The 27,940-nt window shown below is 34.4% G+C and overlaps 2 protein-coding genes across 7 annotated transcripts in view; one reads left to right on the top strand and one right to left on the bottom strand.

The window, feature by feature from the left end:
• The window catches only part of LOC142351748 (WD repeat-containing protein 19-like), a 378,166-nt gene that overhangs the window by 46,972 nt on the left and 303,254 nt on the right, over positions 1-27,940 (bottom strand). The window lies entirely within an intron of this gene.
• On the top strand, positions 23-27,581 carry LOC142351750 (uncharacterized). Of its 4 annotated transcripts, none has more exons than XM_075403898.1 (5): positions 23-119; positions 19,894-20,088; positions 20,727-20,799; positions 23,258-23,425; positions 27,109-27,581. In XM_075403898.1, the coding sequence occupies exons 2-5, from the start codon at positions 20,017-20,019 to the stop codon at positions 27,378-27,380; spliced, it is 585 nt and encodes a 194-aa protein (XP_075260013.1). In that variant the 5' UTR covers positions 23-119; positions 19,894-20,016; the 3' UTR covers positions 27,381-27,581. The 4 variants fall into 4 exon arrangements, with proteins under 4 accessions (XP_075260013.1, XP_075260012.1, XP_075260015.1 ...); XM_075403897.1 differs by lacking the exon at positions 23-119 and adding an exon at positions 131-291; XM_075403900.1 differs by lacking the exons at positions 23-119; positions 19,894-20,088 and adding an exon at positions 19,289-19,675.

Raw genomic sequence — 27,940 nt, 5'->3', positions numbered from 1 at the left:
AACTATCAATCACTTTATAAATTTTGAATCGAACGGTTGAAATCGATCAATCAATTTGTCAATATTGTTGTTTTTGCTCTCACCTGAAAACCTTCTTAACATCACCCATATCCCTTCTCGTGTAGTACTATTTGCTTACTCGTCGACTAAGAACTCTTCTCAGAATTTTTCAAATCAGAAAACTAATTGCGGTGTTCGCTACAATTTTAAAAAGTTCAATTATTGTTCTTAAATTATCAATAAAATTCAGATTACAAATTATTACATCACCAATTATAAGCAGCATTCTGAGTATTCATTCTAGTGTTTTTTTCAATTAATTTATACCACATGTGGATGAAATTAAGCGCATACGCAAACTCATCGAGGAAATTAGCCAAACTTTTGAAAAAAATGTCTTTTCAGATAGTTTCTATGTCTCAAAAAAATTAATTTAGGTCTATTAAATTTCACACATTCCCCTAATAGCACCAATAAAACAATACAGGCTATAAAATAAAAACTAGACCGAGGACGAAGAAAAAACATAATAACATAACCGACAAACGTCGGGCGAATTGCTCTCAAACGGTTGGCTTCATCAGTAGCTAGGCACGGTTTAGTGAGGCTAGCCTTAGCTTAATTGAATGGGCGTAAGTGAGCGCAGCGGGGAAGGGGGTCACCTGGGGGCTGATGGGGTGGCAACAGTGGGGGGGGGGGGGGGTGTCAACCTCTAAGAACTTACCTTCACACCATAAGTATAAGTCTCCAAAACAGTTTCTGTGAATCGCATACTTGAAGACTAGAGAGCTGAAGGCTCTAAGAGCACTTAATTCTCTCAGTGCTTTACCTGTTTATCCCCTTTTTGAGTACGCAAGGTCAAATGATCAGACGAACAAAGACCTAAAAGCTCTATACGTAGGTGATAAGAGTTTCATTTCATCAAATTGCATTTCTGATAGCTCAGTACAAACTCTATCAAAATTGGTTTGCCAGCGGCATACTTTAGTTGAAAATAGACCGGAAATCCGAAACGGGTAGTCAAAAGGTAAAGAACAATATTTCCGAAAAATATTTCCACATTAATAAATTTTTAAAACAAATGGGCAAAAAGGAGTATAAAGACAACAATCAATATGGAAAAATTCCAAATTTTGTGAAATTCAATACAACATGTAAAGCAGAAACGCTATGAATGATGCACAACAAAAAAACGTATTTTCCAGCATTTGCTGAAAGACACAAATAGGATTAAAACCTGCGAAAAAAAGATAGCTCGATTGCGAAATCTGTTCTCCAGAAGCATCTAACAATGTTCTAAAAGCCATCATAACTATTCCATTAAAAGGTACAAAATAAATGTAACTAACTTCACAAACATAACCTACTATCATCGGACGAACTGCTCTCAAATGACTGGCGAGCGGGTGGCTGCTTCAGTAGCTATTTACGGTTTAGTGGGCTAGCTTTAGCTTAATTGAAGTGGCGTGGGGTGAGCGCCACGGCAGTGGGGGTGGGAGGGCACGGGCTAATGTGTGCGGGTATGATTTGGTTAGGGGGTCAAACACTGAGACCAGAATTCCCACCATGAATTCGTGTCAGGTAAAGAGGAAGGGGTTGAGTGGTTGGGTGAGGTGGAGTTGAGTTGGGGGGGGGGGGGGGGGGGGGTTAACTTGAGGAATTTCAAACTCTAACGACCGCCCTTTACGCCATGAATTAATACATCTAAGGTGATTCGCATACTCAGAGTCTAGTAAGCCGAAACACTCAAAAGATAATTTTATACCCTTTGGGCGCTTCCTGTTTATTGTTTTTTAAGGATAAAAAGTAAAATGGGTCAGACAAACAGTCGATCAAGCAAAAAACCGCATAAAAAAGACCACGGCACCAATATTACTGCAAAATATTGTGTTTGAGACAAATTAAAAACGCGTTCAGCATCAAATTAAATGACAAAAATTAGAAAGCTAGTCAAAATTGGACTACAATTAGCAAAAACTAGACAAGAGAGAACGTCGAATAGGTTTTCTCACATAAGAACATTTTATGAAGCCAAATCAATCATCTATTTTACACTTGATAAAAATTGGTCACTAAATTTTGCACAATGAAATCAAAAGTATGAAATACGGCTGTCTCCACGGTTTTCGGACTACTTGCTTAGTTTGGTAAATTGTGCTTTCCAATATTAACGCAAGAAATATTTCACAAAACAAAGTGTTGGAAAAAATTAAGGAAATTGAAGCATGTATATAATCAATAACAACGAAAAACCTAATTGACTTCTCAATGAAATATTATGGAAAAATTACATTTCTAGTCGTTACAAAAAAATGGACAAATTAAAATGTGTCTCACTCCAAAAATTTGGGCGTACATGACATTATCCAAAGTTCGGATTGCTTGCTTATAGTCTTATTTGACTGCCACCGCAATACTATGTCTAGCAGATTTAACTAGTTAGGAATACTAGTCGCAAAGGAGAGTTTACTCCGAAAGAACTGAAAGGAACTATTTAGAGCAGAATAATTGAGCATTTTCAATCAGCGAAACAATACTTGCCAAAAACATAATTAAGAACCTCTGATTTCTCAAAGAACCATTAAACGAACCAACAGTTCTAGATTTGAACTAAAAAAAGAGTAATGGAGTAATTTCCGAATAAGATACTTTGAAAAATGGACCTTAATTTTAGAACTGTTCAAATGCGACCATAGCAATATGTCTTTCCCCTGGGTAATGATTACAACGCCACGTAACTCTTGTATGCTTTAGATAAGCGAAGCATCAAAGTTTAGAGCTCACTAAGTGCGATTAGTCATCGATTTAAAAAATCAATCATATGTTAGCAAATTTAGATAAACGCAAAATGAGCGGATCTTTTCCAAAAAAAAACATTTTCCTCGTTATACCATTTTGGCTTGATGTTTGCGAAATAGTGCTTTCCAAAATTAAGTATATAACCATTAACAACGAAAAACCTTAGAGTTTTGCGGTTTAATGCGAACATAAACAGCACGTAATTTTTGTATACATGCATTAATTCATTATCTTTGCAACTGTGATCATTTGTAAAAGAGCATATATCAACCCTGTATTATATAACATATTTAAACGGGAGGAGTGCTAATTAGTGCGGGGCAATAAAGGAGAACTTCCAGCTCGGCAGACGGAAAGCAGCCCAATTGTTATGTAATAAGAAATTTTATGGAAAAAATTACATTTCTAGTCGTTACAATAAAGGGAAAAATTATGTGGCTCCCTTCAAAATTTGGGCGTACATGACATATTCCAAGTTTCGGATTTCTTGCTTATAGTCTTATTTGACTGCCACCGCAATACTATGCCTAGCAGTTTTAGCTAGCTAGGTATACTAGTTGCAACGGAGAGACTAAATTCTTTACTCTAAAGAACTTTTTCGAACTAATGAACCATTTCGAGCAGAATAATTGAGCATTTGCAATGAGCGAACCAATACTTGCTAGAAAAACATAGTTAAGACTCTGAATACTCAAAGAACCATTAAACGAACCAACCTCTCTAGATTTGAACTAAAAAAGAGTAAAAGCGTAATTTCCGAATAAGATACTTTGAGAAATGGACCTTAATAAAAGAACTTTTCAAATGTGACCATAGCAAAATATCTTTCCCCTGGGTAACGAAAAACATGCCACGTAACTCTTATACGTTTTAGATAAGCGAAGCAGCAAAGTTTTCAGCTCGATAAGGGCGATTAGTCAAAGATTTAACAAATCAATCATATGTTAGCAATCTTAAATGAACGCAAAGTGAGCCGATATTTTCCGATATTGCCCCCGCCGCGTTTCCAGTTATTTTGCACCTCCAAAAAGTAACCTGTTCGTCGTTATAAAAATTTTGCTTTGTGTTTGGTAAATTGTGCTTTCCAATATTAGCGTGAAAAATAATTCACGAAACAAAGTTTTGGAAAAACTTGAGGAAATTGAAGCACGTATATAACCAATAACAACGAAAAACTCAAGAATTTTGGGGTTGATGCGTACATAACCAGCAGCTGGTTTATGCATACATGCATTAATTCAGCATCGTTGCAACTTTGATCATTTGTAAAAGAGCATAAATCGACCCTGTATTCTATAACATATACAAACGGGAGGAGTGCTAAATTGTGCGGGGCAATAAAGGAGAACTTGCACCTCAGCAGACGGAAAGCAATCCAGATGTTATGTAATATGAAATATTATGAAAAAATTTCATTTCTAGTCGTTTCAATAAAGGGACAAATTATAACGTGGCTCTCTCTCCAAAAATTTGGGCGTACATGAAACTTTCCAAAGTTCGGGTTGCTTGCTTATAGTCTTATTTGACTGCCACCGCAATAATATGCCTAGCAGTTTTAGCTAGTTAGGAATACTAGTTGCAACGGAGACACTAAAATCTTTACTGTGAAAGAACTGAAAGAAACAGTTTAGAGCAGAATAATTGAGCATATGCAGTAAGCGAACCAATACTTGCTAGAAAAACATTATTAAGAACCCCTGATTTCTCAAAGAACCATTAAACGAACCAACAGCTCTAGATTTGAGCTAAAAAAAGAGTAATAGAAAAATTTCCAATTAAGATACTCTGAGAAATGAACCTTAATTAAAGAACTTTTCAAATGTGACCATAGCAAAATGTCTTTTCCCTGGGTAGAGATTAAAATGCCACATAACTCTTATACGTTTTTGATAAGCGAAGCAGCAACGTTTGGAGCTCACAAAGGGCGATTAGTCAAGGATTTAAAAAAAATCAATCATATGTTAGCAGTTTTAGATGAACACAAAGTGAGCGGATATTTTCCGTTATTGCCCCCGCCGCGTTTCCAGTTGATTTGCACCTCCAGAAAGTATTCTTTTCCTCGTTATAAAAATTTTGATTTCTGTTTTGTAAATCGTGCTTTCAAATATTAACGTGAAAAATAAATCACGAAACAAAGTTTTGGAAAAACTTGAGAAAACTGAAGCATGTATATAACCAATAGAAATGAAAAAATTAAAAATTTTGCGGTTTAATGCGTACATAACCAGCAGATGGTTTCTGAATACATGCATTAAATCAACATCATTGCAACTGTGATCATTTCTAAAAGAGCATAAATCGACCTTGTATTCTATAACAAATATAAACTGGAGGAGTGCTAAATTGTGCGGGGGCAATAAAGGAGAACTTCTAACTCCGCAGACGGAAAGCAATCCAATTTCTATGTAAAATGAAAAATTACGGAATATTACATTTCTAGTCGTTACAATAAAGGGAAGAAATATAATGTGCCTCCCTCCAAAAACTTGGGCGTGCTTGACAATTTCCAAAGTTCGGATTGCTTGCTTCTAGTCTTATTTGACTGTCACCAAAATAATATGTCTAGCAGTTTTAGCTAGTTAGGAATACTAGTTGCAACGGAGAGACCAAATTTTTAATCTGAAAGAACTGAAAGGAACTATTTAGAGCAGAGTAATTGAGCATTTGAAATAAACGAATAAATACTTCATAAAAAATATACATAATTAAGAACCTCAGAATTCTCAAAAAACCATTAAACGAACCAACAACTCTAGATTCGAGTTAAAGAAATAGAGTAATAGAGTATTTTCCGAAATGGGGACTTTCAGAAATGAACCTTCATCAAAGAACTTTTCAAATGTGACCATAGCAAAATGTCTTTCCCCTGGGTAATGATTAAAATGCCATGTAACTCTTTTATGTTTTAGATAAGCGAAGCAGCAAAGTTTGGAGCTTACTAAGGGTGATTAGTCAAGGATTTAAAAAATCATGTGTTACAAATTTTAGATGAACTCATATTGAGCTGATATTTTCCGTTATTGCCCCCGCCAAGTTTCCAGTTGATTTGCAAATCCAAAAAGTAACCTTTTCCTCGCCATACCATTTTTGCTTGATGTTTGGTAAATAGTGCATTCGAATACAAACGTAAAAATTTCAAAAACAAATTTTGAAAAAACTTGAGTAAATTGAAGCATGTATAAAACCATAAACATTTTTAAAAAAAGCTTAAGAGTTCTGCAGTATAATGCGTTCATAACCAATTGGTGGTTTTTGCATACATGCAATAATTCAACATTTTTGGAACTGTAATGATTTGTAAAAGAGAATAAATCGACCTTTTATTCTTTAAAATACATAATCGGGAGGAGTAATAAATTGTGCGGGGGCAAAAAAGGAGAACTTCCAACTCAGCAGACGGAAACCAATCAAATTGTTATGTAATATGAAATATTATAGAAAAATTACATTTCTAGTCGTTACAATAAAGGGACAAATTATTATGTGCCTCCCTCCAAAAATTAGAGCGTGCATGACCTTTTCCAAAGTTTGGATTGCTTGCTTATAGTCTTATTTGACTGCCACCGCAATACTATTCCTAGCAATTCTAACTAGTTAGGAATACTAGCTGCAACGGAGAGACTAAACTTTTTACTCTGAAAGAACTCAAACGAACTACTTAGAGCAGAATAACTGAGCATTTACAATATACGAACCAATACTTACTGAAAAATATAAATCATTAAGAATCTCTGAATTCTCAAAAAACCATTAAACGAAACAACAGCTCTAGATTTGAACTAAAGAAAACGAGTAATAGAATATTTTCCGAATACGATACTTTAAGAAATCGACCTTAATTATAGAACGTTGCAAATGTAACCATAGCAAAGTCTCTTTCCCCTGGGTAATGGCTAAAATGCCACGTAACTTTTGTATGTTATAGATAAGCGAAGCAATAAAGTTTGGAGCTCATCAAGTGCAATTAGTTGTGCATTTAAAAAATCAATCAAATGTTAGCAACTTTAGATGAACGCAAAGTGAGCGGATATTTTCCGTTATAGCCCCCGCCGCGTTTTCAGTTGATTTGCACCTCCAAAAAGTAACCTTATCCTCGTTAACAAAACTTTGCTTTATAATGGGTAAATTGTGCTTTCCATTATTAACGTGAAAATTATTTCACGGAAGAATGTTTTGGAAAAACTTGGAAAATTAACCATGCATTTAACCAAAAATGACGAAAAACTTAAGAGTTTTGCGGTTTAATGCGTACATAACCAGCAGGTGGTTTTTGCATACATGCATTATTTCAATATTTTGGAACTGTGGTAATTTGTAAGAGGATAAATCGACCATTTTTTCTATACATTATATAAACAGGGAAGAGTGCAAAATTGTGGTGGGGCAATTATGAGTGAAGAACATCCATGTCAGCAGTCGGAAAGCAATCCAAATGCTCTGAAATGAAATCTTATGGAAAAATTATATTTCTAGCCTTAACTTGGAAAATTAACCATGCATTTAACCAAAAATGACAAAAACTTAAGATTTTTGCGGTTTAATGCGTACATAACCAGCAGATGGTTTCTGAATACATGCATTAAATCAACATCCTTGCAACTGTGATCAATTGTAAAAGAGCATAAATCGACCTTGTATTCTATAACAAATATAAACTGGAGGAGTGCTAAATTGTGCGGGGGCAATAAAGGAGAACTTCTAACTCAGCAGACGGAAAGCAATCCATTTTCCATGTAAAATGAAAAATTATGGAATATTACATTTCTAGTCGTTAAAATAATGGGAAGAAATATAATGTGCCTCACTCCAAAAAGTTGGGCGTGCCTGACAATTTCCAAAGTTCGGATTGCTTGCTTCTAGTCTTATTTGACAGTCACCGCAATAATATGTCTAGCAGTTTTAGCTAGTTAGGAATACTAGTTGCAACGGAGAGACTAAATTTTTTAAACTGAAAGAACTGAAAGGAACTATTTAGAGCAGAGTAATTGAGCATTTGAAATAAACGAACAAATACTTGATAAAAAATATACATAATTAAGAACCTCTGAATTCTCAAAAAACCATTAAACGAAACAACAGCTCTATATTTGAACTAAAGAAAACGAGTAAGAGAATATTTTCCGAATACCATACTTTAAGAAATAGACCTTTATTATAGAACGTTGCAAATGTAACCATAGCAAAGTCTCTTTCCCCTGGGTAATGGCTAAAATGCCACGTAACTTTTGTATGTTTTAGATAAGCGAAGCAATAAAGTTTGGAGCTCATCAAGTGCAATTAGTTGTGGATTTAAAAAATCAATCAAATGTTAGCAACTTTAGATGAACGCAAAGTGAGCGGATATTTTCCGTTATAGCCCCCGCCGCGTTTTCAGTTGATTTGCACCTCCAAAAAGTAACCTTATCCTCGTTAACAAAATTTTGCTTTATAATTGGTAAATTGTGCTTTCCATTATTAACGTGAAAATTATTTCATGGAAAAATTATTTCATAACCAATTGGTGGTTTTTGCATACATGCAATAATTCAACATTTTTGGAACTGTAATAATTTGTAAAAGAGAATAAATCGACCTTTTATTCTTTAAAATACATAATCGGGAGGAGTAATAAATTGTGCGGGGGCAAAAAAGGAGAACTTCCAACTCAGCAGACGGAAACCAATCAAATTGTTATGTAATATGAAATATTATAGAAAAATTACATTTCTAGTCGTTACAATAAAGGGACAAATTATTATGTGCCTCCCTCCAAAAATTAGAGCGTGCATGACCTTTTCCAAAGTTTGGATTGCTTGCTTATAGTCTTATTTGACTGCCACCGCAATACTATTCCTAGCAATTCTAACTAGTTAGGAATACTAGCTGCAACGGAGAGACTAAACTTTTTACTCTGAAAGAACTCAAACGAACTACTTAGAGCAGAATAACTGAGCATTTACAATATACGAACCAATACTTACTGAAAAATATAAATCATTAAGAATCTCTGAATTCTCAAAAAACCATTAAACGAAACAACAGCTCTAGATTTGAACTAAAGAAAACGAGTAATAGAATATTTTCCGAATACGATACTTTAAGAAATCGACCTTAATTATAGAACGTTGCAAATGTAACCATAGCAAAGTCTCTTTCCCCTGGGTAATGGCTAAAATGCCACGTAACTTTTGTATGTTATAGATAAGCGAAGCAATAAAGTTTGGAGCTCATCAAGTGCAATTAGTTGTGCATTTAAAAAATCAATCAAATGTTAGCAACTTTAGATGAACGCAAAGTGAGCGGATATTTTCCGTTATAGCCCCCGCCGCGTTTTCAGTTGATTTGCACCTCCAAAAAGTAACCTTATCCTCGTTAACAAAATTTTGCTTTATAATGGGTAAATTGTGCTTTCCATTATTAACGTGAAAATTATTTCATGGAAAAATGTTTTGGAAAAACTCGGAAAATTAACCATGCATTTAGCCAAAAATGAAGAAAAACTTAAGAGTTTTGCGGTTTAATGCTTACATAACCAGCAGGTGGTTTTTGCATACATGCATTATTTCAATGTTTTGGAACGGTGGTAATTTGTAAGAGGATAAATCGACCATTTTTTCTATACATTATATAAACGGGGAAGAGTGCAAAATTGTGGTGGGGAAATTATGAGCGAAGAACATCCATGTCAGCAGTCGGAAAGCAATCCAGTTGTTATGAAATGAAATCTTATGGAAAAATTATATTTCTAGCCTTAACTTGGAAAAGTAACCATGCATTTAACCAAAAATGACAAAAACTTAAGATTTTTGCGGTTTAATGCGTACATAACCAGCAGATGGTTTCTGAATACATGCATTAAATCAACATCATTGCAACTGTGATCAATTGTAAAAGAGCATAAATCGACCTTGTATTCTATAATAAATATAAACTGGAGGAGTGCTAAATTGTGCGGGGGCAATAAAGGAGAACTTCTAACTCAGCAGACGGAAAGCAATCCATTTTCCATGTAAAATGAAAAATTATGGAATATTACATTTCTAGTCGTTAAAATAATGGGAAGAAATATAATGTGCCTCACTCCAAAAACTTGGGCGTGCTTGACAATTTCCAAAGTTCGGATTGCTTGCTTCTAGTCTTATTTGACAGTCACCGCAATAATATGTCTAGCAGTTTTAGCTAGTTAGGAATACTAGTTGCAACGGAGAGACTAAATTTTTTAAACTGAAAGAACTGAAAGGAACTATTTAGAGCAGAGTAATTGAGCATTTGAAATAAACGAACAAATACCTGATAAAAAATATACATAATTAAGAACCTCTGAATTCTCAAAAAACCATTAAACGAAACAACAGCTCTAGATTTGAACTAAAGAAAACGAGTAAGAGAATATTTTCCGAATACCATACTTTATGAAATGGACCTTTATTATAGAACGTTGCAAATGTAACCATAGCAAAGTCTCTTTCCCCTGGGTAATGGCTAAAATGCCACGTAACTTTTGTATGTTTTAGATAAGCGAAGCAATAAAGTTTGGAGCTCATCAAGTGCAATTAGTTGTGGATTGAAAAAATCAATCAGATGTTAGCAACTTTAGATGAACGCAAAGTGAGCGGATATTTTCCGTTATAGCCCCCGCCGCGTTTTCAGTTGATTTGCACCTCCAAAAAGTAACCTTATCCTCGTTAACAAAATTTTGCTTTATAATTGGTAAATTGTGCTTTCCATTATTAACGTGAAAATTATTTCATGGAAAAATTATTTCATAACCAATTGGTGGTTTTTGCATACATGCAAAAATTCAACATTTTTGGAACTGTAATAATTTGTAAAAGAGCATAAATCGACCTTTTATTCTTTAAAATACATAATCGGGAGGAGTAATAAATTGTGCGGGGGCAAAAAAGGAGAACTTCCAACTCAGCAGATGCAAACCAATCAAATTGTTATGTAATATGAAATATTATAGAAAAATTACATTTCTAGTCGTTACAATAAAGGGACAAATTATAATGTGCCTCCCTCCAAAAATTAGAGCGTGCATGACATTTTCCAAAGTTTGGATTGCTTGCTTATAGTCTTATTTGACTGCCACCGCAATACTATTCCTAGCAATTTTAACTAGTTAGGAATACTAGTTGCAACGGAGAGACTAAACTTTTTACTCTGAAAGAACTCAAACGAACTACTTAGAGCAGAATAACTGAGCATTTACAATATACGAACCAATACTTACTGAAAAATATAAATCATTAAGAACCTCTGTATTCTCAAAAAACCATTAAACGAAAAAACAGCTCTAGATTTGAACTAAAGAAAACGAGTAATAGAATATTTTCCAAATACGATACTTTAAGAAATGGACCTTAATTATAGAACGTTGCAAATGTAACCATAGCAAAGTCTCTTTCCCCTGGGTAATGGTTCCCCTGGAACTCTTTCCCCTGGAACTACTTAGAGCAGAATAACTGAGCATTTACAATATACGAACCAATACTTACTGAAAAATATAAATCATTAAGATCCTCTGAATTCTCAAAAAACCATTAAACGAAAAAACAGCTCTAGATTTGAACTAAAGAAAACGAGTAATAGAATATTTTCCGAATACGATACTTTAAGAAATGGACCTTAATTATAGAACGTTGCAAATGTAACCATAGCAAAGTCTCTTTCCCCTGGGTAATGGTTAAAATGCCACGTAACTTTTGTATGTTTTAGATAAGCCAAGCAATAAAGTTTGGAGCTCATCAAGTGCAATTAGTTGTGTATTTAAAAAATCAATCAAATGTTAGCAGTTTTAGATGAACGCAAGGTGAGCGGATATTTTCCGTTATAGCCCCCGCTGCGTTTTCAGTTGATTTGCACCTCCAAAAAGTACCCTTATCCTCGTTAACAAAATTTTGCTTTATAATGGGTAAATTGTGCTTTCCATTATTAACGTGAAAATTATTTCATGGAAGAATGTTTTGGAAAAACTTGGAAAATTAACCATGCATTTAACCAAAAATGACGAAAAACTTAAGAGTTTTGCGGTTTAATGCGTACATAACCAGCAGGTGGTTTTTGCATACATGCATTATTTTAATATTTTGGAACTGTGGTAATTTGTAAGAGGATAAATCGACCATTTTTTCTATACATTATATAAACAGGGAAGAGTGCAAAATTGTGGTGGGGCAATTATGAGTGAAGAACATCCATGTCAGCAGTCGGAAAGCAATCCAGTTGCTCTGAAATGAAATCTTATGGAAAAATTATATTTCTAGCCTTAACTTGGAAAATTAACCATGCATTTAACCAAAAATGACAACAACTTAAAATTTTTGCGGTTTAATGCGTACATAACCAGCAGATGCTTTCTGAATACATGCATTAAATCAACATCATTGCAACTGTGATCAATTGTAAAAGAGCATAAATCGACCTTGTATTCTATAACAAATATAAACTGGAGGAGTGCTAAATTGTGCGGGGGCAATAAAGGAGAAATTCTAACTCAGCAGACGGAAAGCAATCGAATTTCCATGTAAAATGAAAAATTATGGAATATTACATTTCTAGTCGTTAAAATAATGGAAAGAAATATAATGTGCCTCACTCCAAAAACTTGGGCGTGCTTGACAATTTCCAAAGTTCTGATTGCTTGCTTCTAGTCTTATTTGACAGTCACCGCAATAATATGTCTAGCAGTTTTAGCTAGTTAGGAATACTAGTTGCAACGGAGAGACCAAATTTTTTAAACTGAAAGAACTGAAAGGAACTATTTAGAGCAGAGTAATTGAGTATTTGAAATAAACGAACAAATACTTGATAAAAAGTATACATAATTAAGAACCTCTGAATTCTCAAAAAACCATTAAACGAAACAACAGCTCTAGATTTGAACTAAAGAAAACGAGTAAGAGAATATTTTCCGAATACCATACTTTAAGAAATGGACCTTTATTATAGAACGTTGCGAATGTAACCATAGCAAAGTCTCTTTCCCCTGGGTAATGGCTAAAATGCCACGTAACTTTTGTATGTTTTAGATAAGCGAAGCAATAAAGTTTGGAGCTCATCAAGTGCAATTAGTTGTGGATTTAAAAAATCAATCAAATGTTAGCAACTTTAGATGAACGCAAAGTGAGCGGATATTTTCCGTTATAGCCCCCGCCGCGTTTTCAGTTGATTTGCACCTCCAAAAAGTAACCTTATCCTCGTTAACAAAATTTTGCTTTATAATTGGTAAATTGTGCTTTCCATTATTAACGTGAAAATTATTTCATGGAAAAATGTTTTGGAAAAACTCGGAAAATTAACCATGCATTTAGCCAAAAATGAAGAAAAACTTAAGAGTTTTGCGGTTTAATGCTTACATAACCAGCAAGTGGTTTTTGCATAAATGCATTATTTCAATGTTTTGGAACGGTGGTAATTTGTAAGAGGATAAATCGACCATTTTTTCTATGCATTATATAAACGGGAAGAGTGCAAAATTGTGGTGGGGCAATTATGAGTGAAGAACATCCATGTCAGCAGTCGGAAAGCAATCCAGTTGTTATGAAATGAAATCTTATGGAAAAAAGATATTATATTCAGCAGGAGGTAAACAAAAAAGATTGTTTTTAAGAGACCTTATATTGCCGCGAGGATTCTCAGCCGTAAAATCTAACCCTCAAACTGCCGTCCCCTTATTGCGGCAAAGCTGCGACGCGCAGTACGGGCGCCTACCAAAGACAATTTATAATATGGCTCACTCCAAAGTTTGGGCGTACACATTTTTGCTTGCTAATAGTCTTATTTAACTTAGCCACCGCAATTTTATGCTGAGCAGTTTTAACTAATTAAGAATACTAGTTGCAACGGAGAAACTAAATTCATTACGCTGAAATTCATTATGATTAGAGCTGAACACTTCAGTGTTTGCAATGAGACAAAATATACTTGCTGGAAAATTGTAATAAGAAACATTTGAAATCCCAACGTACCTTTAAACGAACCAAAACACTAAACTTGAACTAAAAATAGCTTAATGCAGTATTTTCCTAAAATAGCGTAATGCAGTATTTAGTTGCGTGGTATTTTGAAAGCAGCAAAAAGCCACGCAACTCTTGTATCTCTTTAGATAAGCAAAGCAGCAAAAATTTGAGATTACTAAGCGCAATTAGTCACTTATTTAGAAAGTCAGTAAAATTATTAGCAATTTTTGACGAAAACAAAATGACCATATCTTTTCCGTTATTGCCCACAGCCGCGTTACCAGTCGATTTACCCCTCAAAAAAGTAACATTTTGCAGAAGTTTTACTAAACAAGAAGACTAGTTGCAATAGATAGACTCAATTTTTTTAAGAACTGAAAGGAACTATTTAGAGCAGAACAAGTTTTGATTGTTTCAAATTAGCGAACCTATACTTGATAAAACATTGCAATAGAGAAGCATTGAGTTCCGGACGAACCATTAAACAAACCCACATCTCGAGATTTGAACTAAAAATAGCATAATGTAGTATTTTTTGAAGAAAACCCTTTCAGAAATAGACTTTAATTATACAACTTTGATATGTGACTAGAGTAAAAAGCTTTTTATTCCTTATGGGTAATGAGTAAAATTGCTCGCAACTCTTGTACGTTTGTAGATAAGCAAAGCAGCAAAGTTTGGAGATCACTAACCGCAACTGGTCATGTATTTAGAAATTCAATCATATATTAGCAATTTTAGATGAACGCAAACTAAGCAGACTCTTTAATTATTTGAGAAAAATTAAAAACTCGTTCAGTATCAAACTAAATGACGAAAATTAGTGAAAGCCAGCCAAAAATAGTGCAAATTCGACCACAGTTAGAGAAAACTAGCCAATTCGAATAGGTCTGCTCACAAAATACCATTTTATGAAGCTAAATCAATAATCTATTTCACACTTGATGAAAATTTGTCACAAATTTCCGCAAACAGAAAACAAAAATTTAAAAATACGGCTATCTCCAAAGTTTTCGGCCTACTTGCTTAGTCTGGTAAATTTTACTTTCCAATATTAACGTAACGTAGAAAATATTTCACGAAACAAACTTTTGGAAAAATTTAGGGAAATTGAAGCAATTATATTAGCAATAAAATCAAGAAACCCTAAAAGAGTTCTCCAGTTTAGTGCGTACATAATCAGCAGGCGGTTTTTGAACACATGAATTAATTCAACACCTTAGGAATTGTGATCATTTAGAAAAGAGCAGAAATCAACCCTTTATTCTATTACATATATAAAGGGGAGGAGAGCAAAATTGTGTGGGGGAAATAATGGAAAATAACTAAATCAGAAGACGGAAAGCAATCCAATTGTTATGTAATAAATCTTATGGAAAAATTACATTTCTAGACGTTAAAATAAAGACTGCTTGCAGCAGACAAAAAGGTTGTTTATAAGAGACTTAGTCAATTAGAGCCACAGTGGACCACTGTTAATGACCGCCATGACTCTCATCTGTAAAACTCTCAAACCACCCGCCGCTTATTGGGGCGAAGCTGCGACAAGCGGTAAGCGCGCCAACCAGAGACCATTTATAATATGGCTCTCTCCATAAATCGGGGCGTACATGACATTTTTCAACCTTCTGCTTGCTTGCTTAAAGTCTTATTTAACTGCCACCACAGTTTTTTTTCTGAGCAGTTCTAACTAATTAGGAATACTAGTTTCAACGGAGCGACTAAATTTATTACGCTGAAGGAATAGAAGGAAACTTATAAGAGCTGAACACTTGAGTGTTTGCACTGAGACAACCTACACGTGCTTGAAAATTGTAATAAGAAACCTTTGAATTCCCAACGTACCCTTAAACGAACCAAAACACTAGATTTGAACTAAAAATAGCGTAATGCAGTATTTTTCGAACAAGATATTCTATGAAATGGACCCTTAAAGAACTTTGCAAATGTGACCAGAGCAAACGGCCATTTCCTCTGGGTAATGTGTAAAATGCCACGAAACCCTTGTATCTTTTCAGATAAGCTAAGCAGCACAAATTTGAGATCACTAAGCGCAATTAGTCACTTATTTAGAAAGTCAGTAAAAAAATTAGCAATTTTAGACGAAAACATTATGACCATATCTTCTCCGTTATTGCCCCCAGCCACGTTTCCAGTCGATTTACACCTCCAAAAAGTAACATTTTGCAGAAGTTTTGCTCAATAAGAAGACTAGTTGCAATAGACACACTCAATTTTTTTTACTAAGAACTGAAAGAAACTATTTAGAGCAGAACAATTTCTGATTGTTTCAAATTAGCGAACCTATACATGTTAAAACATTGCAATAAAGAAGCATTGAATTCCGGGCGAACAATTTAACGAACCAACATCTCAAGATTTGAACTAATAATAGCATAATACTGTATTTTTCGAGTAAAACCTTTTCAAAAATGGACCTTTATTTTAGAACAAAGCAAATGTTACTAGAGCAAAATACCATTCATTTCCTCTGGTTAATGAGTAAAAATCCACGTAACTCTTGAATGTTTGCAGACAGGCAAAGCAGCAAAATTTGGAGATCACTAACCGCAACTGGACATGTATTAAGAAAATCAATCATCAATCATATATTACCAACTTTAGATGAACGCAAAGTGAGTCGATCTTTTCCGTTATTTGAGAGAAATTAACAACTCGTTCAGTATCCAATTAAATGAGGAAAATTAGTGAAAGTCAGCAAAAAATAGTGCAAATTGAAATACAATTAGAGAAAACTGGCCAAGTCGAACAGGGTTTCTCACAGAAGAACATTTTATGAAGACAAATCAATAATCTATTTTACACTCGATAAACATTGGTCAATAAATTTTGCACAAAGAAAACTAAAGTTTAAATATACGGCTATCTGCAAAGTTTTCGGCTTACTTGCTTAGTTTGGTAAATTGTGCTTTCCAATATTAACGTGAAAAATATTTCAAGAAACAAAGTTTTGGAAAAATTTTGGGAAATTGTATATAACCAATAACAACAAGGAAACTGAGAGCTCTGCTCGGTTTGGTGCATACACAATCAGCAGTTGGTTTTTGCATACATGAATTAATTCAAAATCTTTGGAATTGTGACCGTTTTTATAAGAGCAAAAATCGACCCTTTAGTCTAAAATATATATAATGGGGAGGAATGCAAAATTGGGTGGGGGCAAAAAAGGAGAAAATCCAAATCAGCAGACGCAAAGCAATCCAATTGTTATATAATATGAAATCTTATGGAAAAATTACATTTCTAGCCGTTACAATAAAGACTGCTCGCAGCAGATTAACAAAAATAAGGTTGTTTCTCAGAGACCTAGTCATTTAGAGCCTCACTGTCCAGGGCCAGCATGACTGCTATCTTTAAAATCTAATCCTCAAACATCGAACCGGTAATTGGGGCGTAGCTGCGACGCGCAGTAAGAGCGCCTACCAGGGACAATTTATAATAAGGCTCTCTCCAAAATTTTGGGCGTACATGACATTTTTAGAAGTTCGGATTGCTTGCTTAGTCTTATTTGACTGCCACCGCAAAATTAAATTACGAATACTAGTTGCAATGGAGAGACTAAATTCTTTAGTCTCAAAGAACTGAAGGAATCTATTTACAGCAGAAAATTTGAGTGTTTGCAGTAAGCGGACTCATACTTGCTAGAAAATTTTAGTAAAGAGTCTTTGAATTCTGAACGAACATTTAAGCGAATCAAGAACTCTGGATTTTAACTAAAAATAGCGTAAAGCACTATTTGTCCGAATAATATACTTTAAGAAATGGACCTTAATTATAGAACTTTGCAAATCTGGCTATAGCAAAACACGTTTTCCTGGGGTAACGAGTAAAATGCAAAGTAACTCATGTATATTTTAGATAAGCAAAGCAGCAGAGTTTTGAGCACAATGAGCGTGATTAGTCATGGATTTAAAAAATCAATCATATGTTAGCAAATTAAGACGAACGCATAGTGAGCGCATTTTTTCCGTTATTGCCCACAGCCAAGTATACCATTCAATTTGCACCTCCAAAAAGTTACAATTTCCTCGTTATCAAAATTTTGCTTTATGTTTGGTAAATTGTGCTTTCCAATATTAACGTGAAAGTTTTTTTGACACAAAGTGTCGAAAAATTTAAGGAAAATGAAGCATGTATATAACCAATAAAAACCAAAAACTTGATTGAGTTTTGCGGTTAATGTCTACATTATCTGCCGGTGGCTGTCGCATATATTTATTAACTCATTTTCTTTGCGGTTGTGATCATTTTTAAATGAGCGTTTGCAAACTGAACTGCGTGGGCGGAAAATAGAGGAGCTCATCCAAGTCAGCAGATGTAAAGCAATCTGATTGTTAAATCTAATCTTTTGGAAAAACAACATTTTTAACCGTTACAATTAAGACTGCTTGCACCAGAAAAACAAAAATAAGGGTTTTAAAGAGACCTCGCCATTTAGAGCCCCAGTTGACCTCTGTCCATGATCACCATGACTCTCGTCTGCGGGATCTAATGCGGAAACCACGGAGCGGTTATTGCAGCGAAGCTGCGACGCGAAATACGCGCCCACTGGGGACACATTATGATATGGCTATATCCAAAATTTCGTCCCACATGACCTTCCTTTTGCAAAGTTCGGCTTGCTTGCTTATCGTCTTATTTGACTGACACCGCAACATTTTGCACAGCAGTTTTGCAAATTAAGAAGATCAGTGGCAACAGAGTGACTAAATTTTTTACTCTGAAAAAACTGAAAGGAACTGATTAGAGCAGAGCAATTTTTGGATGTGTCCAATGAGCGAACCTGCACTTGCTTAAAAATTGAAATGAAGAAGCTTTGAACTTTGGACGAACGATTAAACGAACCAGCAACTCTAGATTGGAACTAAACAGAGCATAACGCAGTATTTTCCGAATAAGATACTTAAAGAAATGGGCATTAATTATCGAACTTTGCAAATGTGACTACACTAAAATGTCTTTCGCTTTGGATAATGAGTAAAATGCCACTTAACTCTTGTATGTATTTAGAGAATATATAAATTGTTGGATCAATTTTCATTTCTTCATCCCCCCGTGCATGATTAAGCACCCGCCTCCACCAAATACGGAGCAAGTGCCGTTGCGTAGTAAGTCATTGCATAAAGAAATGGCACGTTAGCGAGGGAATCGCAAACTATATGGTCCCACTAAAACGGTATTGCGGGGTGGGGGACGAAGAAGACCCAAATGGTTTCACTTTTTAAAGCACTTTCAAAATGTCCACATATCGCATTGATGCATTCCACAGACAAAATTTATTAAAGTAAAATATGAGTTGCTAAAATTAATTCTAATTTAGGTTGCATATGTTTTTGACATTGGTGTGAAACTTACCCAGAGCAAATTTGTAATTTAAGTGATCAGTTACAAAGAACAATTTCGAGCTCAAAGTCTATTATATCGTAGTTCACCTACACTATCTTTGGACCAACTTAAGCTCAGGTAAAACAGAAGAATTCAATCGTTCGGATCATAATTACTTCGAATTTCAAGCAAACAAAACAACGAAATTCCCAGAACCATCAAAATGACGCCTTTCAAATCGATGACGTACTTGTGAACAAAGTCGCGTCTGACGAAAGGTCAATTGCCCAAAAACACTCAGCTCCAAATATTTCAACCCCGACAGAAATCTGCGAAAACTTTAAGTTGACATTCGCTATTAACAATTTTCACTTAGCAAAAATTGGTTTGAGAAACTGTCAGGAAGCAATTGAACAGCACAAAAATTGCGGAAATCATTTATGCTTTCCTTTTTAATTTTGCTGCCATTTTCAAAAACAATTTGTTGACAAATCAAAAGCAACATCTATTTAATTAAGCGGAATGCCTGTTCAAGTGCCTGGCTGTTTACCTTTGTGGCGACATTAGTCTCTAAACTTCTAAATAAAGTAATTTCTTCTAATTGTCACCAAAACCACCACTAATTTTTCACCCCTCACCCCCTCCAACTCGATTTCCTCCTACGCAATTTGGTTGGTCGCTTGTTTGTCTTTTCCATCGACAAAACTAAAAACAAGTCACAAAGCTGATTAATTCTATAATACTGATTAGTTCAAACTATTTAAATCACAGAAATTTGTTCAATTTAAAACTGCCAATTTTTCAGCTCCCAAAAAATTTACTCTGCCTTTACAGTCTGATTAAAAAGACAAATTAGTTAACCGAGTTAGTTTCCTGTCATTTTGTATCTTAACGCCAAACAAACTAGTTAATTTGGGAAACATTAACAATGCCTAGGAATTCCAGCCTTATTATTCGTCTCTTCAGATATTCATTACCACTTGTGTTCATCATCATAACGGTGCGTATGATTTTAGCTATCATTCAAAAAAGATCACTTTTTAAAAAATTCGATTCCATTCCACAAAATATTTACATATTTATATATTTGAGCAACAATACAAGTAATTCTACACAACCTAACCTTCGCGCTTATTTCACTATTTTAATTTAACCCTCAGAGAAACAGGATTTCTATATTTTTAATTCCATCATGCTATTAATTAGAAAAAAGCAGACAGTTTCTCAAATAATTAATCAAAGTTCCCGAAGAATTATTTTTTAAAATTATTTTACAAATAAAATTATTTCAGAAAAAATAGCACACACTTTTCTACAGAAAATTTATTGCACTAAAAGCCAGGCAGTTTCTATGGTTAAGATTAGAAAATGAATATAATTCAAGAAAGGTAAAATGAAGCGCTGAAAAAGTCCATAGTCGAACAAGACCTTTTATCTATCAAGTAAAATCGACTGAACAGGAAAAATCTTTATTTTACCAAATGAGTGAATTATGCGCTATGATTTTGCTTGCCAATATGTAAAAAAAATTACAACCGATGTAGTTCAGTTTTTTCGAGAAAACAATTGAAAATTTTTTCTTGTTTCGAAAGAATTCAAGTTTCTGTGTCAATCCTAAATTTTCTAAATCTGTTTTAGATGCCGAACCACACATCTGCCAGCAGCTCCCAATCAGCAAGGGATAAAAAAGTAGCAGCCCAAAATATCATAGGTACGCATACTACCAGTTACCACGTTTTTCGAGAGTATGATTCTATAGTAAAAACCAAGAGAACATTTTTCAATGCCGATATCAGAAATCAAATCTTCAAAATAGAAATCAAATCTTCAAATAGAAAGAAAATTTTATTTGTAAGTATATTTCAGTACTTCAAATAAAACAAAAAAGCATATAATTGTTATTAAATTACGGAGCGATTGTAGAGCTCTCAGTTTTATTCTCATTAAACAATAGCGAGAAATTTTTTAAAAAAATTAATAATCAGTGTTTTACGGTTTTAATCAAATCCATAGTTTTGGCAAAAATTCTATCAAATTAAATTAGCGTGCGCAATTCATCTCCGCTGTTTTGAGTACTGAGTGGCAGCAATTACAATGTCACCTAAATCAAAAATTCAAACCTCGCTTGAAAGCCAGAGGAAAGGAAACTAAAGAAAACCGACTATGTTCGAACAACAATTCTTAAAATATGCAAGGATCGTTGATTGTAGCCCGTTTCAAAAGAGATTCAACTTGCAAAGGGGCAGCTAAGGGGTTTCATAATAGCAATTGTCGTCCACTCCATAGATTTAAATTTCAAAAACAAAACAAATATTGGCGCATTTTTCAATTAAGTTTGAGTTTTAAGCTGACGCCAATTGAGTTCAGCAAGGTAGAATTGAATTGAAGAAACACGCAATATATCTGGCAAACAAAAATTTAAGATGCCATTCGAACATTCAAACGGTACAGACAAAAATAATATAAAAAGGTTGGCAGAACTAAAACAAAATCAAGAGAACATTTTTCAAAACTGATATCAGAAATTATAACTTAAAATAAAAAAAGTTCTTTTTAAGTAAATTTCGGTGCTTCAAATAAAATAAAAACAACACAATCGTTATTAAATTACGGAGCGATTGGGAAGCTCTCATTTCACATCAAACAATAGCAAGAAAAATTGAACATTTTAAAAAATTAATCAGTGTTACTAAGTCGTTTTAAGGTTTTGATCAAACCTATAGTTGTGTCGAATATTTCATCAGTTTAACGTGGCGCGCAATTCATCTCCGATGTTTTGAGTGACAGCAACTAAAATATCGCCTAGATGAAATATTCAAACCCCAATTGAAAGTCGAGGAAAGGAAACAAAAAAAAAACAGACTATGTTCGTACAATAGGTCTTAAAATAAGTGACGATCTCTGATTTTAGCCTGATTCAGAAGAGGGCATCTAAGTGGTTTCATAATGGCTATTATCGTCCACTAGATTGATTTGAATTTCAAAAACAAAACAATTTTCGGCGCAATTGATTTTGACTAGTCAACTGACGCCAATTGAGTTCATAAAATTTGCAGGAAACAAGAAAAAAATAATTGATAAATTGAAAAGAAAAATTTATTTACCGGACATTTAAAATTGGGCTTTATGGGTTTATCACGTTTTTAATTGTGATTTACTTCTTCAAAAAAGCCATACCGCTGTTTAAAAGCACTCGCAGTAAAATGAGCGACGACATTAACTAGACTAGAGAAGTCAAAAAGCTTTCAGGCACAGTGTCGATAAACAAAGGCTCCTGCAGAGTAAGATAACACACATTGCCGTAGCATCAACAGTGCTATAAAAAGACACAAAAATGCACGTTTTGTGCAAAAAGGACTCTCTTCTCAAAGTCTAAAAAATTTGAGTCTTTCCCATTATAGCCCCCGCCAATAAGTGGCCATATGACAAACAGATCCCCCTCCCCTCGATTACGCCAAACATACCATAGAAAGAGTCAAAAATTCAACGAACAGGCAGAATTTTTTTTAAAAAAAAACTGAACACGGCGGCAGCAGAACGACATCATTCTTTTTTTAAATTTCGTACAAAACAGTAAATTAAACAGTAAAGTATTTTTTAATTTTTAAGTTATCAATTGAAGGAGTTAAACACGCGTGTAGAAAGGTTAAAATGGATGACAGTTTTGTCATCTGAAATATGCATGCAGATCTAGCGCTCAAACGCAACTGAGGTTTTATAACTATTTTTCAAGAACAGACAAAGTTAGAAATTATTAACATGAAAATTTGTCAAAAAAAAAATTACAAAATCGCCTAAACGTCGGAAGAATTGCTCTCCAACGACTAGTGGGAGCTCTATTCAATTGCAGCAATGAATGGGACTAAAAAGTTTAATAGTGGGTTTAAAATAACCACATTAGAGGTTAACATATACCACTATTAAGATTTAAATTTAAAAATGACACCAGTTTCCGCGCACTTTTCATTTGACTTTGACTATTGAATTGTCGCCAATTGAGTTCAACTGATTGAAATTGTGATTGAGAGAGAATTTTAGATCACGCGAAACGCAAAAAGTCAAGGGCGTAAAATTCACTCAAAAAGTCAAAACGGTCAAGCAAAAATTTTGCATAAAAAAGACACTACGAGAGCAATTAAAAAAATGAAAGGGATCTGTATTTTGTTCAGGTTCAGACGCCAAATGCTACTGGAAAGATGTGAACTGTAAGAAGACCAGCAAAAGGAATCCGGACAACTACGATCAAATAGCGATCGAATCAGACCAACAAGCGGAACCGGTGGAACCGTTGTGGAGGGTGACCCCTCGACACCTCAACCTCTTTTTATCGTCATCAGGTTTCAAGTTATTTTTGTAATTATTGCTTCGAGTCTCCAAGTTTTGATGCGATCATTTTGAATAAAAATTAAAATAATTAAAAAAAAGTATCACCGGCTAAGCATTAAAAAAGTTGCTTGTTCAATTTTAACAAAAAATTTTGTTCAAACTAATTTGTAACAAAACTAATTTGATCCAAAAAAAAGTTCACTCACTGTCCACAACTTAAGAAACATGGTTAGAAATATAGAACGATTTCAAATAAAATTTATTAAACAAAACCTGCAGATTATCGGACAACGGCCGCGAAATATATATTTATTTGCTAAAACGACCGTTGGGACCGAAGACAAAAACGGTGCTACTCAAAAAATTTTGATTACAAATTGAATTCTTAATTTCAACAATCGATTAATGTCTTTCAAGTGATAGAGCTTTAAAATAACGAAGCCCAAGTGACCTCTATTCAATTTCAATTAGAGTTCACATTTTTAGTTTGTATTTAGTAAGTGAGCGCACAAGCTATCTTCAGTGAGATAAGTCAAGTATGAACTATCACAAGATCAGCCGAAAAATCCATAAGAAATAGAATAACAAATGGAGCAGCACAAATTCAGCTGCAGATTGAGAGAAGTCAGAACGAAAACAGCGCGATCAACTGGCTGCAAAAAAAAACGAATTAACATAGCCGGCAGATTGCCGGAATAGCTGCGAAATAGACTTGCGTGCCGTAAAATACAGATGGAAAAAGATACAGAAGTGAGTTGATAATAGTTATCGCCGCCGCCTATAAAACTTACAAGTTTATTTCAAAGGAGGTTGTTTTTGGGTGCAAAAAAATTTTCCCTGTCGCGTCTCGAACCGGCGCTCTCCGGATTAACAGCCAGTCGCCTTAACCACTAGACTGTCGGACCATGCAATCTGTTTTCTTACAATCAACTTTGTTTTAGGAACAGATTCTGTTTCTGAATAACCGCAATTTAGGTCACGCAGAAAGCGTGAAATCAAGCGCGAAAAAGCCATTTAAGCAGTGATGAGACAGAATGTTCTAGAACAAATGTAAAACGAAAATGAAGCGTCAGACGACGAAACAAAAAAAACCAAGAGCACCGCAATATAGCTACGCTCAGCTTACAGCTTCGCAGCTATAATAAAAACATAGCAGGGCAAAGCCGGACTAACAAGACTAATTGAAATCTAGTTCTAGAAATCACTACGAATGGGTTTCAATAACCATTAAAAACGGACAAAAACTCAAAAAACAGCAATAACAGAAGTCAATTTGCCGCGCGTGAACAAAACATTGCGGCGCGTCAAAAAATCTCCGTTCATTAATTTTGAAGAAGAAAAAAGGCATCCATATGGTCAAAAAACAAACAATCCCTTTATGAAGTTATGAGGCTGTGAAGTTGAAAATTCTGATTGGATGGCACAGCAAAAAACAGAGCTGGAATGCAGAATTCATATTTGGATTATTTGGATTCAAATTTTGCTACCAGAGAGCAATGCCTGAAATTAAACAGGTCAAACGACAAAAACGCCATAAAAATTGTCTCTCACTTTTACTTTCCCAAGATTCATAATTTTGTAAAAATCAGCACAGTTCAATAGATAGCCGTAAAGGGATACCATAACTTTTCGCTTAAGTGTTAAGACAACCAATATCGTCGATATCATCAAGAATTTTTTAAATTTCTGCTATTTGAAAAACTCCAGTTGTAAAAAAAATAAAATTTCAGCTCGCTATATTATTCCTTTCAAGACATTCAACCTGAAACGACTTCTTTATGCGTATGAAAAATTGGTCGCAAAAAAAAGCCTCGCATAAATATATACTTCTCTTTTCAAAGTGAGGATGAAACAAAATTGAAAATATTGTGTGCCGCTAAATTTCATACTACCATACAGCTGACTCTATATAGCTCTACTAAAAATTCTAATAGAAAGCGGCGCTGTGTTTCAGAAAATTTTCTAGGGTAGAAATATGGAACTCTGATTTTGTATTATTTCATTTTTTTCTTAAATTTGTCATTTCTGTTTTTGGTAAGATTAGTTCTAGACTTTATTCGATTCGTTTCTTGTATTCTACCCGTTATGTTTATAATATTGAACGCTGCCTAAGAATGAACACAAAAATCAAAAAGGAACTAATTACTTTAGATTAAACCGAGTGTAGTGTGTTTTGACTACATTTATTTGCCCCCTTAACTCTCCATGTTTTATAACCAAGCTCATAGCAAAATCTTTTTGTCTTGAAATTTTTTTTTTAATTTTCTGTCTGTGAACCCACCGCTCCCCGGAGCTCAGTTTGTGCATATTATTTGCTACCCCAGGCGCTCGTCTACAAGCATCGTGAACACTAGGCTACAACCACACTGTTGCTCAACCGCTAACAAACACTTTTATATTAGCAACAAACTTCATATCAGAATGAGAGCAATTGAAACCACTCAAACTGAAGAAGTGAAGCTTGAAAAATTAGTTAAGAAGTCATTGAATGTTCTAGAACAAAAGTGCAAAAATGGTCGAGCAAAAATTTTGCAAACATAGCTGGCAGATTGCCAGAAAATAGCCGCAATAGATTCGTAGATCGGCAGTCTAAAAAAACAGTAAAAAAGACAGACCAAAAAAATTTATCTTTTCATTGAAGGCTGATCTGTTATATTTTGATTAAAAATCTGTATAAGTTATTGCTGCATCTATTAGCTGATCTCAAATAACCTTCATTTAGAGTGATACACACCCATTTGACCTTATCTCTTTGAATTAAAGTAAATAAAAGTCAATTTCAAAGTGAGGAAGTCACTTTTGAGAGTGAGGTAAGTCAAGTGTGACCAAAAATTTAATCACGCGCATGAACAAAAAAACTCGCTCCACTAAGAGCGAAAAATGACGTCACACATGCAATTCAATTGAAATTGCATGAACGAATGAACAAAAAATGGCTGTGACGTCATATGGTCGTAACAAAAATCATGACGACGAAATAAAAAAAACATAGCAGGACAAGTCCTGACGTACAATTCAAAGAATTTTCATTGACTAAACAGAAAAACTAGACCTAGAATGGACTATGAGTGAATTGAGAAAACCATTTTGAAAAAAAAATCAGATCAAAAAATAAGAAAAAAAAACAAAAAATCAATGTCAAAATGCCGCCTGTGAACAAAAAAACCACTAGCGAGAAATGAAAATTTAATTCAAACAAAAAACTAGGCCTAGAATGAGCTGTGAATGGATTGGGAAAACCATTTAGAAATAGCGATCCAAAAAATCGAAAAAACAGTAAAAATCAGAGTGAAATTGCCGCATGTGAACAAAAAACCACTACCGAGAAACCGAATTTTTGTTCAAACACCATTTTCGCACTCTACTTTAAAATTAGAGCGAAAAAAATTCACGCCGCAAAACCACTCGCTTTTTCGCTCCATTTCCTGTTTCGGCGTGACCAAAATCACTACTCCAATTTGACTTCAAAAATCATGAAAATGTGTGAACAGATCTTAAAAAAAAGAGACAGCGCCCCAATACAATTCAAATTCTTTGAATTGTAAAAAACCAAGAGAAGGCCAATAATAGCCTCAGCTATCGCTGTGCGGCTATTAAAAAAGACCAACAAGTTTACAATAATTGCTTGAAACTTCATTCGAGGGAGGGCATTTAGGAAGTTTTCAAAAGAGTGTTTGTTTAATTGTTATTTTAGATACCTCAAACAACCAGCAAAACAGTTTTGACAATATCCTCAAGAGAGAGGTCTCAACCATCAGCATAGTTCCCGGACCTCACAAACCCAACCTTCGGCTCTCAGAACGAGAATCGAGTTCGGGCTTTGTTCGCCAAAAAACTGGGTTCCGTGTTAACTCCGAAGAGAAAGAACCAGAGCAATTTAGGCTGCACAATGAAGAGAGAACCCTGATTGAGGTGTGGAAAACGCTTCTGGAAAGACACCACGCATTGCAATCTATGAAGAACTAAAAAGCACCTCTAAAGAAGGAAAAATGGGGAAGAATGAGAGCAGACGACAAATCAATCTTCTATAAACACTGCCGGTTTAAGACCCAGCATTTAAACCAGATATAATATAAAATATAGTTGACAATCTATCCAAATAAATTTTAGCAGAAGTGACACCTTGGCTAAATTTTGCTTTGATTTTGAATTGACTATATCAGTTCAGTTTCGATGAATTTAAGCTCCCCACTATAATAAGTCTAAAAAACAACAAAAATTAGTTGTATGTACGATAATTATTTCAAACAGCCGACAAATATTTATTAATCATAATTTTTTAAGTATTCAATGGTGAAAAAAATTTGATTCAAATGGCATATGAAAAGATCTAAGAAATTGGTACAATTACAAGTATTTTATTTGAGAGCACTTAAAAATAGGTAACCTGCAGCAAAAACTTAATGAACCATTTTCAAAAGTTTTCTATTGATGGCAAAAAACAGTCCAACTGATGTGTGAAAAACACAATAATGCACGTAAAATTGCAGGTCGAGGCAACTATAAATGAAAAAAGCCGGCAAATT

The sequence above is a fragment of the Convolutriloba macropyga genome, chromosome 13 (genome assembly GCF_964194025.1).
Source record: "Convolutriloba macropyga chromosome 13, txConMacr16.3, whole genome shotgun sequence".
NCBI classification, from domain to species: domain Eukaryota; kingdom Metazoa; phylum Xenacoelomorpha; order Acoela; family Convolutidae; genus Convolutriloba; species Convolutriloba macropyga.
The sequence above is the reverse complement of the archived record's forward strand: the minus strand, read 5'-3'. Positions and strand labels throughout refer to the sequence as shown.

Coding starts and splice junctions, on each gene's coding strand:
- LOC142351750 (XM_075403898.1), top strand. CDS start 20,017: ATGCCTAGGAATTCCAGCCTTATTATTCGTCTCTTCAGATATTCATTA. Junction 20,089..20,726: donor TTGTGTTCATCATCATAACG/GTGCGTATGATT, acceptor AATCTGTTTTAG/ATGCCGAACCACACATCTGC. Junction 20,800..23,257: donor AGCAGCCCAAAATATCATAG/GTACGCATACTA, acceptor TATTTTGTTCAG/GTTCAGACGCCAAATGCTAC.